The sequence below is a fragment of the Rana temporaria genome, chromosome 7 (assembly GCF_905171775.1).
Source record: "Rana temporaria chromosome 7, aRanTem1.1, whole genome shotgun sequence".
Taxonomy (NCBI): domain Eukaryota; kingdom Metazoa; phylum Chordata; class Amphibia; order Anura; family Ranidae; genus Rana; species Rana temporaria.
Window position 1 is genome coordinate 159,827,986 of NC_053495.1, and position 12,400 is coordinate 159,840,385.

The 12,400-nt window shown below is 43.3% G+C and overlaps 1 protein-coding gene across 1 annotated transcript in view; it reads right to left on the minus strand.

Moving 5' to 3' along the window:
• RGS16 (regulator of G protein signaling 16) overlaps positions 1-1,030 on the minus strand; it is a 6,540-nt gene extending 5,510 nt beyond the window's left edge. Inside the window, exons 1-2 of the mRNA XM_040360251.1 lie at positions 709-1,030; positions 1-35 (exon numbers count right to left, since the gene is read on the minus strand). The exon at positions 1-35 is cut by the window's left edge and continues 27 nt beyond it. Of these exons, the coding sequence (XP_040216185.1) occupies positions 1-35; positions 709-857 (184 nt within the window). The 5' untranslated portion in view covers positions 858-1,030. The remainder of the gene's footprint in view (positions 36-708) is intronic.
• Positions 1,031-12,400: the final 11,370 nt, after the last annotated feature.

Sequence of the window (12,400 nt, forward strand, 5' to 3'; positions counted from 1 at the left end):
ATTCTTTCCACTTCATGACCTCCTTCATGCAGTTTCTGGAGAGAGATAAAAAAAATAATACGATTTTTAGAGATTTTTTTATCCTTTTTATATATTCCATAGCAACAGATGTGCTCTTGTTTAATAATGCAATCCCTCTCTGACCCATAGCAACCAATACAAAGTCATTAGTCACTTCCTCACATACAATTATTTCATTGGCTTATTAAACCTGCCTGTCTATAAATAGAAAGGACATTGCACTCCGGCATACTGTACATGTCACCGACACAATTCACTTACGTCAGTGACAAATTCGCAATCACAATCTAACAGGTGAGATTAAATGTTGCAATAGCAGCGCGTCAGCGCATAATTTAAAACCTGCTTCTAAAAACAGACTCTGACCCTGTAAAGGCATGCAAATATTTCTTTAGGGACTTAGCAATTTTAACAGCGAACATAAAACATTTTTTTTTTCTCTTTTTCAATGTTTGATTTTTGACTCACCCCAAATGCATCTATGGAGGAGATTTACTAAAACTGGTGCAGCTGTGCATCGTAACCAATCAGCTTCTAACTTCAGCTTGTTCAGTTAAGCTTTGACAATAAAACCTGGAAGCTGATAGGTTACAATGCACAGCAGCACCAGTTTTCGTAAATCTAGGTTTGCATGATATTTGAACACAATAGGCAAGCGATCTCCGAATGGGCGACCTCTTGGCTTACCTGTGACCGTCTTTCTTTTTGTAAAAGCTGGATGGGACCAGCTTGTGCCCAACGTCCACTTTGTGAATTAGGGTGCTGATCGATGATCGCAGGTCCTTGGCTTTGTCACACAAAAAGGCGTCAGTATTGAGGGAATTCAGATACATCATTGTTTTTGCGCGGAGTCCTATGCTGTCCGGCGTGCCTGCCCAGTTGGTAAGCGGCGAAAGTTTTTCAATAGGTTTCCTTGCCGAGCGGACGGCTTTATCGTTCCAAGAGAGAACAATGGAAGTCTGCTAGTCCTTTGTGCAGGCTTTTTGAAACTGGTTCCAGAATCTGGCAGCCTGCCTTTTATCTGAGAGCGTGGAGATTAGTTCAGCCTCCCTAGGAGGAGGATCATAACGTGACATCCATGGGAGGAAAAAAAAGGGACAAGAGGAGTAAACCTCCTCCAAAGCCAGCTGTGCCAGTGCAGACTGTGCCGCGTTATTATGTGACCAGCTGACATTCAACTCTTCTCACATGTTGTAGATCTATTGTGTGCGCATAATAAGAGGAGCACAGCGAAACCGAATGGAGCCCACTGCTGACAAATAAAGATATGTAGACGCAATCACCTTACCGCTCAACAAAGAGGGACATTCATCCAAGGAGCAGAACAATCCCGAAAACTCAAATGTCATTATACAGTATAGACTCTGATAACAGGGAGTTAATGTGGCTGATTGCTCAGCTTTCTGCATTTTAACTCTTTGATCTTTAAAGGGAAACTATTTAATAATTGATTTGTTTGTTTTTTAGTTTGGTTTTTATTTTTTGTTTGTTTTTTTCATTGTTTTTTTTTTTTTAGCTCTACATCTGAAAAATCCCTGCAACTCAAATGTCATTATACAGTATTTCTATTTACCTGCTGAGACTCAGAATAATCAGCTACATTAAAGGGGTTGTAAAGGTTTGTTTTTTATTTTCTAAATAGGTTCCTTTAAGCTAGTGCATTGTTGGTTCACTTACCTTTTCCTTCAATTTCCCTTCTAAGGGGTAGATTCACGTACATCGGCGCATTAATCCGCCGGGCGTAGCGTATATAAGATACACTACACCGCCGTAACTTATCTTTTTTTTTTTCGAATCCTCAAAGAATTCGCGCCGTAAGTTACGGCGGCGTAGTGTATCTTTGGCGGCGTAATGGCGCGGCATTCAAATCTCTGTGATGGGGGCGTGTTTTATGTAAATGCGTCGTGACCCGACGTAAACAACGTTTTTTTTTTAACTGCGCATGCGCCGTCCGTGGGGGTATCCCAGTGCGCATGCTCGAAATGAATCCGGAACAAGCCAATGTTTACGACGAGTGACGTCATTCTACGCAAGTCCCTATTCGCGAACGACTTACGCAAACGACGTAAAAAATTCAAAATGCGAGGCGGGAACGACGGCCATACTTAACATTGAGTACGCCTCATAATAGCAGGTTTAACTATACGCCGGAAAAAGCCGAACGCAAACGACGTAAAAAATTGCGCCGGACGTACGTTTCTTGGATCGCCGTAACTAGCTAATTTGCATACTCAAAGCGGAATTCAACGGAAACGGCACCTAGCGGCCGCCGAAAAATTGCACCTAAGATCCGACGGCGTACGAACACGTACGCCTGTCGGATCCATCCGAGATGCCGTCGTATCTTGTTTTGTAGATACAAAACAAAGATACGACGCGCAAAATTTGAAATTACGCGGCGTATCAAGAGATACGCCGGCGTAATTCTTTTGTGGATCTGGCCCTAAATGTTTTTTCTCTTTGTCTGAATTTCTCACTTCCTGTTTCTCCTCAGTAAGCTGTTCTGTCTGACTAACCCCCAGCCAGATGATGGGGGCAAGCTTACAGGAAGTGAGAAATTCAGACAAATAAAAAAAACATTTAGAAGGGAAATTGAAGGAAAAGATAAGTGAACCAACAATGCATTAGCTTAAAGGAACCTATTTAGAAAATAAAAAACGAACCTTTACAACCCCTTTAACTTCCTACTATCATTTAGCTTTCTGCTTTTTTTTTAACAGAGAAGAGAAAGATTTCTGCTTTTTAACTATTTTATCTTTAAAGGGAAAATATTTAGAAATTGATTTGTTTATTTTTTATTATTATTTTTATTGTCTTTTAGCTCTACAGCTGAACAATCCTTACAACTCAAATTATACAGAATTTCTCTTTAACCTGCTCAGACTCTGATAACATTTAGTTAATAGAGCTGATTATTTGATCAGCTTTCTCCATTTTAACTGTTTTATCTTTAAAGTGAAACTATTTAATAATTGATTTGTTTGTTTTTTACATTGTTTTTTTTTTCTAGCTCTACATCTGAACAATCCCTACAACCCAAATGTCATTATACAGCATTTCTCTTTACCTGCTGAGACTCTGATAACAGGACTTTAATGTGTCTGATTATTCTATGAGCTTTCTGCATTTTAACTCTTTGATCTTTAAAGGGAAACTATTTGTTTGTTTTTTAGCTTTTTTTTTTCTTTTTTTAGATCTCCACGTGAACCGTCTTAACTTGATAGAAATAATTGGATCATTGGGGGTGATTTCATTTACTAAAATTGGAGTACTCAGAATCGGATGCAGCTCTGTATGGCAATCAATCAGTTACCAGTCAGCCTCTTCAATTAAGCTTTGACAATGAAGACTGGACGCTGATTGGTTTCTATGCAGAGCGGCATCAGATTTTTTCACGCTCCAGTTTTAGTAAATATCCCATGTGTACTTGTGTTTTAAAACCTATTTTCTATATACTGTTTGTAATTATAAAAGTACAGGAGAGCATCTATAGTTACTCTTTATACATACTGGCTTTTCTTCTTTGTTAAAGTGAAATGTAGGCTAGGTTCACATCTATGCGTTTTTTTTTCAGTAATACAATTCATTCATCCTTCTTTCTTATGGGTCTCGCTGAAATCTGTGCAGTTTCCTGCAATGTGTTTTTTTGGAAAGATGCCGGGACTTTTTTTACACGCAGCATGGTGCGTTTTTGGATCCTTTGATATCAATAGAATCACAGCAAAAATGCATGTATATCCATTTTTTATGCATTTTTACTGTTTTTTTTTTCATGACAACAGACTTCTCTTAGCAACACAAACACATAGGGGTTGATTTACTAACTGGAGAGTGCAAAATATGGTGCAGCTGTGCATAGTAACCAATCAGCTTCTAACTTTAAGGCTGGGTTCACACTACTACACTACTTTCATCCTACTTTGCGCTGTGTTCAATGTTTCCCTATGAGAGCGTCTTGTAGCGTCCTACACAAGTCGGTCCGACTTTGAAAATGCTCCCTGTACTACTTTTGGTCCTACATTGATCCTACTTCAGGCCCATTGAATAGCATTGAAGTCGGACTAAAGTAGTATCCTGTTCATGAAAGTAGGATGGATGTAGGTCCAATGTAGGATAAATGTAGGACCAATGTAGCAGAGCAAAGTAGGATGAAAGTAGTGTAGTAGTGTGAACCCAGCCTAAAGGGGTTGTAAAGGTACAATTTTTTTTTCCTGAGAAATCCTCACTTCCTGTTCTTCTGTCTGCAACTCCACACCATAATGCAAGGCTTTCTCCCTGGTGTGGAGTGTCGTGCTCGCCCCCTCCCTTGCACTACAGGAGAGTCAGGACGCTCTACGTTGCAGATAGGGAAAGGAGCTGTGTGTTAGTGGGCGTCCTGACTACTCTGTAGTCCAAGGGTGGGGGCGAGCACGACACTCCACACCAGGGAGAAAGCCTCGCATTACTGTGTGGAGTTACAGACAGAAGAACAGGAAGTGAGGATTTCTCACAAGAAATAAGGACATTTAAAAGCAAAATGGAAGGATGAGGTAAGTGAAGGAGGACTAGTACAGTGATGTACGTGATGGGTCACTATAGAAACAGCTCTTGTGAACATATGTACTAGCGTGATGCTATGTGCATATGCTGTGCCATCAAAAATAAATAAATGAATAAATAAATAAATAGATAAATATGGCTACCCCAAAGCCATATTTATCTATTTATTTATTTATTCATTTATTTATTTTTGATGGCACAGCATATGCACATAGCATCACGCTAGTACATATGTTCACAAGAGCTGTTTCTATAGTGACCCATCACGTACATCACTGTACTGGATCTAGCACTATATCACTATAGGGGTCAAATAGAAAAATTTTTTTTTGGGGTAAACTAAAAAAAAAAAAAATTTCTAAAAAAAATTTTTTTTTTTGATATCACATTATTATACCAGCGCAGTACCAACACCTTTTTAATTTTTTCACCTAAACCTCATAGAAGCACTGCAGCAGGTCAATATAGTATTATTTAGAACTTATTTTTGCGCCGGTGACAATCACTTTTCCTAAGTGAAGGAGGACTGCACTAAGGTAAAGGAAGCTATTTAGGAAAAAAATTGTACCTTTACAACCCCTTTAAGTGATATTAAAGCTTTTGTTTCCCCAACACTTCACATTCCTGATACGTGTCTGCTGTACCATGTACTTCTATGAGAAAATATACATTTTTTTTGTATTGCTTCCATTGTGTGAAATCTCTGGTTCTGCCAGTCCCTCTGCTTTCCTTCAAAACTGACCACACTAAGCAGGATAACACACTGTGGTCAGTTCTCTAGCTATGCTGGGAACTCAGTGTACTCTCCTCCAATAACACGCCCCTGCTGCATAGCTATACACTGGGAAGCTCAGTGTACTGCTGGTTCTCCTCCCCCTAGCTCTTATACAGCTGCGAACAGAGGGAATGTGATCACTTATATAAAAAGGGAAAAAAGATATTTATATATTTTTGTTATATCTATACAAAAATATTTTGCCTTTCATTTCTATTTTAAACTGAATGGGTTGTTTTACAAGGTGATCATTTACAATCTCTTTAAAGTGGTTGTAAACACTTTTGGACTACTACTACCTATAGGTAAGCCTAGAATAAGGCTTACCTATAGGTAGTGGAAATATCTCCTAAACGTGTGCCGTTTAGGAGATATTTCACTTGTAGTCCGCCGAAAATCCCCACGGCGCATGCGCGGGGAAGAAACAAAACTAAGTGCCGTTTCTTCCCCAGCCTGTGCCGTGTATTACGGCTCTCGTACGCATGCGCGGGAGTGACGTCACGCAGCTCCGGCGAATCACAGCGCTGGAGTCCACAGCCCGGAAAGAAGAGAAGACAGAAGATGGACGGTTCCTGCAGCTGGGACATCGCTGGATTCTTTTGCAGGTAAGTGTCACATAATGGGCTAATATGCGATGCATACTAGCCCTTTATGATTTACATTTGCAGGCTGTTCATGGGGCAAAAGAGGAAGTAAAATCCATCAGGGTTTACTTCCTCTTTAAAGCTCCATGCATGCTCCATGCGTTTTTTTAAAGGAGAAGTCCAGCCTGAGCTTGTTTGGCTGTACTTCTCCTTTGGGTCATAGTAGTGAAATTTGTTTTGCACTCCTGTGACCCGTTTTCTGCTGACGTCACACAGATCAGTCCAGGAACCGCGTCATCCCGACTCTGGAAGTCTGGATCCGTCAGGTGCCTGGACTGATAGCTGTCTCGGCCTCTCAGCGAGCCACTGAGATTCCGCTCCCCGCCCCTCCACAGCTCAGCTCTCCAATGAGCTTGGAGGAGCAGAGCAGGAAAGCTGCCGATTGACAGTCAGCAGCTCTCTGTTGGGGAGGTGAAAGAACCGAGTCATCGGTGATGTTCGGTGGCTCGATCCTCAGTGCAGAGGCGGCGGGGGACAGATGCTGCATCCACCTAGGTAAGTATGAATATGGGGGGAAAAAAATCTGATACTTCTCTTTTAGGCTCCTAGAAGCTGTTATTTGCATTTTTTTTCTAATCCTAGAAGCTAAATAGTGTTATCCTATCTGTCCATGCACACTACTTTGGGCTATTAGCAGTAGAGTTTATGGAGTGTTTTTCCACCAGAAAAAAATGCTGCAAAGTTATTCTAAACACTACTAAACACTACTATAAAATCCAGTATCATTCTACTACAAAAAAAAGCATCAGCATGAAAAATGTGTCAAAAATGCTCAAAGTTGCACTATAAAACATACGGAAAAACGCATCACCATGCAGCAGCTCTAGTGTAAACCTAAGCTAAACTACAGTATATACTCGAGTATAAGCCGAGGCACCAAATTTTTTCACAAAAAAAGGGAAAAATTATTGACTCGAGTATAAGCCTAGAGTGTCCATCTGCTTGCCTCACTGTGCCTCACTTTGCCTCACTGTGACCATGTGCATGCCTCACTGTGTCCATGCCTCACTGTGCCCATGCCTCACTGTGCCCATTTCTCACTGTGCCCATGCCTCACTGTGCCCATGCCTCACTGTGTCCATGCCTCACTGTGTCCATGCCTCACTGTGTCCATGCCTCACTGTGTCAATGCCTCACTGTGTCAATGCCTCACTGTGCCTATCCCTCACTGTGTCCATGCCTCACTGTGTCCATGTGCATGCCTCACTGTGTCCATGCCTCACTTTGCCCATGCCTCACTGTGCCCATTCCTCACTGTGCCCATGCCTCACTGTGCCCATGCCTCACTGTGCCCATGCCTCACTGTGCCCATGCCTCACTGTGTCCATGCCTCACTGTGTCAATGCCTCACTGTGTCAATGCCTCACTGTGCCTATCCCTCACTGTGTCCATGCCTCACTGTGCCCATCCCTCACTGTGTCCGTGCCTCACTGTGCCCATGCCTCACTGTGTCCATGACTACTAGACTGACGTTTAACATAGGAGTCTATAGAAGGGGTGCCCGGATTTGAAAAATCGGAGCTCCCCAGCCATAGGTCCCCCAGACAACAAACTTTGAATGGGGCTACTTGTGTGCCAAGTTCCTGGTCCAGGGGACCTACGACTGGCCGGTACCGGGTCCCCAAATTCACCAGAGAAATGACCGTTTAACATGGGAGTCTAACATGGGAGCCCGGCTTTGAAAAAACGGTTGTAGGTTCCCCAGATAACAAATTTTGCACATTTGTAGAGGAAGAGTGGGGCTACATGTGTGCCAAGTTTACCAGGTGTACCGTGTCCCCAAGTCCGGAAGATCAGACGCAAAAAGGTGACTCGAATATAAATATGAGGGGGGCATTTTCAGCACAAAAAAATGTGCTGCAAAACTCGACGTATACTCGAGTATATACGGTATATCTATATTTTCCACAAATAGTCCATACACATCCACTACTTAAAAAAGTATGGGAATACGTTTTTTTTTTTTTCACACTTACCTAGCTAGATGCAGCATCAGTCCTATGCTGCATCTGTCCCCCACCAGCTCTCAAGCCTCGTACACACGGCCGAGGAACTCGACGTGCCAAACACATCGAGTTCCTCGGCCAGTTCAGCACTGAAGCCGCCGAGGAGCTCGGCGGGACGAGAGCTCCCATAGAACAACGAGGAAATAGAGAACATGAGAACATGAGAACATTTCCTCGCCGAGGTCCTCGTCGGCTTCCTCGGCCGAAAGTGTACACACGACCAGTTTCCTCGGCAGAATTCAGCCAGAAACTCGGTCGGAAGCTGAATTCTGCCGAGGAAACTGGTCGTGTGTACGAGGCCTAAGGCTCGATTCACACCTATGCATGTTGCTTTTGAGTGTTTTTGCAGTGCTTTTTGCGGTGCTTGCTGCGTTTTTTGACTTGCGTTTTTACCGCAATTTTCCCACGATTTGCGTTTTAATTTTTTTTTTTACATCAATTAGAATTTTTTTACATTTCATTTAACAACCAGCTATAAACAGGTAAAAAAAATACGCAAATCGCGGTAAAAACGGGGCATTTGCGTTTTGGATGCGGGTCCATTGACTTCTATTACATGCAAAACGCTGCTTTTTGCAGGAAAAAAGTCACTGACCCTTTCCAAAAACGCAGAGGCACAAAAAAGCATTGATGTGAACATGTTCAATAGGAAGCCATGTTAAAAGATTTCCCTGCATTTATGCAAAATGCATCAAAAAAAGCATTAGTGTGAATGGAGCCTAACACTCAGAACCGAGCGATCGAACATAGCCAATTGCTCAGTTCTTACAGCTCCCTGAGCAGAGAGCTGGTGACTGTCAGTGTAGATTTCTCTTGTTCAGTGCCCCTTGGCAATAAAAATCTATTGATAATGATGGGTGAATTTCTGCTGCTGGCTATCGTATTCAGTGGCCGTTGCTCCAACGGTTGCTAAATCCCCAGCAGTGACCATTTCTGATTGGACGCAGGCGCTGTTCAGCTGAAAAGCTTCTGACCAATCCTTCAATTAAATTCAATGGAAAGGTCAACTTCTGTTGAGTGGGAGGGGGTGCCAACAGGCACACACACAGCTCAAATTTTGGTCAATACAGGTGAATATCAAACCATGTATGGCGCCCCTTGAGTTATTTATATATTGCAGCTATTTATAGAGCACCGACAATTTACGTCACACTTTACATACTGTACATTCATACCATTCTCTGCCCTCGGGGAGTTTTTACAGTATTGTGTCCCTACCCTCATATACAGTACATAAACATTCCTAGGGCCAATTTATACAGGAGACAACTAACCTACCACCATGTCTTTGTAGTGTGGGAGGAAACCGGGATACCTGGAGGATACTTACGTAAGCACAGGGATAACATTCAAATTCCATAATCATACGGCCAGATTCTTGTAGAATCTGCGGCGGTGTAGCATAAGCCATTTACACTACGCCGCCGCAAATTACTGGAGCAAGTGCCGTATCCAAGCACTTGCTCCGTAATTTGCGTCGGCGTAGTGTAATTGGCCCGGCGTAAGGCCGTGTAATTCAAAGGGGGCGGCTTGTATTTAAATTAAGCGCGCCCCCGCGCCGATCGAACTGCGCATGCGCCGGGCGGAAAAAAGCCCAGTGCGCATGCTCCAGCTCACGACGGAAAACGTCAATGACGCTCACGTCGGCGTCATTGACGTTTTCCGTCGTGAGCTGGAGCATGCGCACTGTCGTATTCACGAACGACTTACGAAAACGACGTAAACAACGGAAAAAGCCGACGCTGACCCGACACCATACTTAACATGGCATACGACGGACCTACGTAAAGTTGCCCCTCATTATAGCAGGCGCAAGTTTACGCTTACGGAAACGTCGTAAAATCACTGCGTCGTGCGCGCGTACGTTCGGGAATCTCGCGTAACTAGCTAATTTGCATAGACGACGGGGAAAACGACGATGCGACACCTAGCGGCGGGAAAAAAAATTGCATTTAAGATCTGACAGCGTAAGAGCCTTACGCCTGTCAGATCTAATGGGTATCTATGCGTAACTGATTCTAAGGCCTCGTACACACGGCCGAGGAACTCGACGTGCCAAACACGTCGAGTTCCTCGGCGAGTTCAGCCCTGAAGCCGCCGAGGAGCTCGGCGGGCCGAGTTCTCCCATAGAACAACGAGAAAATAGAGAACATGTTCTCTATTTTCTCGACGAGTTCCTCGGCGGCTCCATCGGGCCGAAAGTGTACAGACGACAGAGTTTCTCGGCAGAATCCGGCTCTGACCGAGTTTCTCGCTGAATTCTGCCGAGAAACTCTGTCGTGTGTACGGGGCCTGAGAATTAGTCGCATTGATACCCTGGGCCAGATTAGGACTTACGACGGCGCAAATGGTGTTGCGCCGTCGTAACGCCTTTGAGAATCTGGCCCATAGTGTCTTGAGTGGTATTTGAACCAGAGACCCCAGTGCTGCAGGGCAGGAGTTGATTGAACCAATTAGGGGGTCATTCAGACCGCCAAATATGGGCAGCTAGACTGAAGCATTCAATTGCAGTTGAACTCTGCAACTGGATGCAGCAACATTTGTGCACCCCAAAGCCCAAACACACACTACCGATTGCTCACGGTGTTCATTCACAAAGGGAAGGGGCCTGGTAAATTACATATTTACTGGCCCCTTCCCCACTCCTGAAAATTAGCGTTAAATCGCCGCTAAAGATAGCAGCGCTTTACCGCCATCGCACCTCCCGCCCCCAGTGTGAAAGGGGCCTAAACAAAATTATACTCTGTTATCAATAAAGAAAATGCAACATGGCTGTAATAAAAATGCAAATGAATTTTCTCACCTGTGATCTTTTGGGCGCGGTGCTTTTGTTACATTCCCTTGAATATCGCTCTGGAAATAGATTAATGCTGGCCATACATTAATTACTTTATTTTGTTCAACGAAAATAAAAATGACCCAATTCCCCCATCCACACACTCAATGTGACTGGGAGAATCACTCTCGCTGAGCTATTGTGCTCTGATAGCAGGGAGCCCAGTTCCCCGCCTTCAGAATACAAGGATTATAGCCAGGCCCAGGACACTGACCATTCGGGAAAAGCCGGATAGGCCGGTCTTACAGAAGTCAATGAATAGAAGCAGCCATCAGCCATACATGGATCAACATTTCCACAAGCGGCTGAATTTCCATCCATGTATGGCCACCTTTACAGACTGGGGCTCAGGAATTATGGGGCCCCTTACACAGCTTACACAGGCATGGGCAGACCGGGGAGGGGGGGGGGGGGGGGTGCTGCCGCCTGGGTCTGCCATGCCACGGTTTGAGAAGCGGGGGGGGGGGGGCCTTTACAAGAAAAATAATAAATAAAGAATAATACATATAAAAAAAGGGGGGTAGCCTTGGGGACCTCTGGACCCTTTAATATATATATATATATATATATATATATAAAATAATAAAAAATTAAAGAAATAAAAAAATATATAAAACAAAGATTTATTTTTTTATAAAAAAAAAGGGGGTTGTCATCCGGGGCCCTGGGGATGTCTGGACCCCTAAAAAAAAAAAAAAATGGCCCTTTAATAAAAAAATAAAAAAATAAAAATATATTAAAAAAAATATATATTTTTTTATAAAAAAAAAAGGGGGGGGGGGGTTGCCGTCTGGGGCCATGGGGGCCCCCGGGCCCCTGGGGACCTCCGGACCCCTAAAAAAAAAAAAAAATGGCCCTTTAATAAAAAAATAAAAATATATTAAAAAAAATATATATTTTTTTATAAAAAAAAAAGGGGGGGGGGTTGCCGTCTGGGGCCATGGGGGCCACCGGGCCCCTGGGGACCTCCGGACCTCTAAAAAAAAAAAAAAAAAAAAAATTGGCCATTTAATAAAAATATATTGAAAAAAATATTTTTTTTTATAAAAAATAAATAAAATAAGGGGGGTTGCCATCCAGGCCCCTGGGGACCTCCAGACCCCTTACAGGTGTACTGCTTGTACCCCCCTGATGGCGGCCCTCCTGGGGCTGTCCGCACACACCTGGGCTCCCAGACAAAGGGGTTAATTTATTAAAGGCAAATAGACTCCAGAGCTTAGTAAATGAGCTGAAGCTCTGCTGACTTCCATCATCCAATCATGTGCAAGCAAAAATGCAGTTTTTTTTCCTTCTTGCACATGATTGGGTATTCTTTGCAAAGTGAAGCTTTAGCTAGTTTACTAAGCTCTGGAGCAGCTGCACTTGTAGAATTAAATTGCACTTTGCAAAGTGCACAGTCTATTTCGACCCCAATGTCTTCTGTATTCACAGTCAACATCTACTGCAGTGAGATACTAGGGGGGGGGGGGGGGGTATTTACGAAAGGCAAATCCACTTTGCACTACAAGTGCACTGCAAGTACACTTGGAAGTGCAGTCGCTGTAGATCGGAGGGGGACATGCAAGGAAAAGAAAAAACA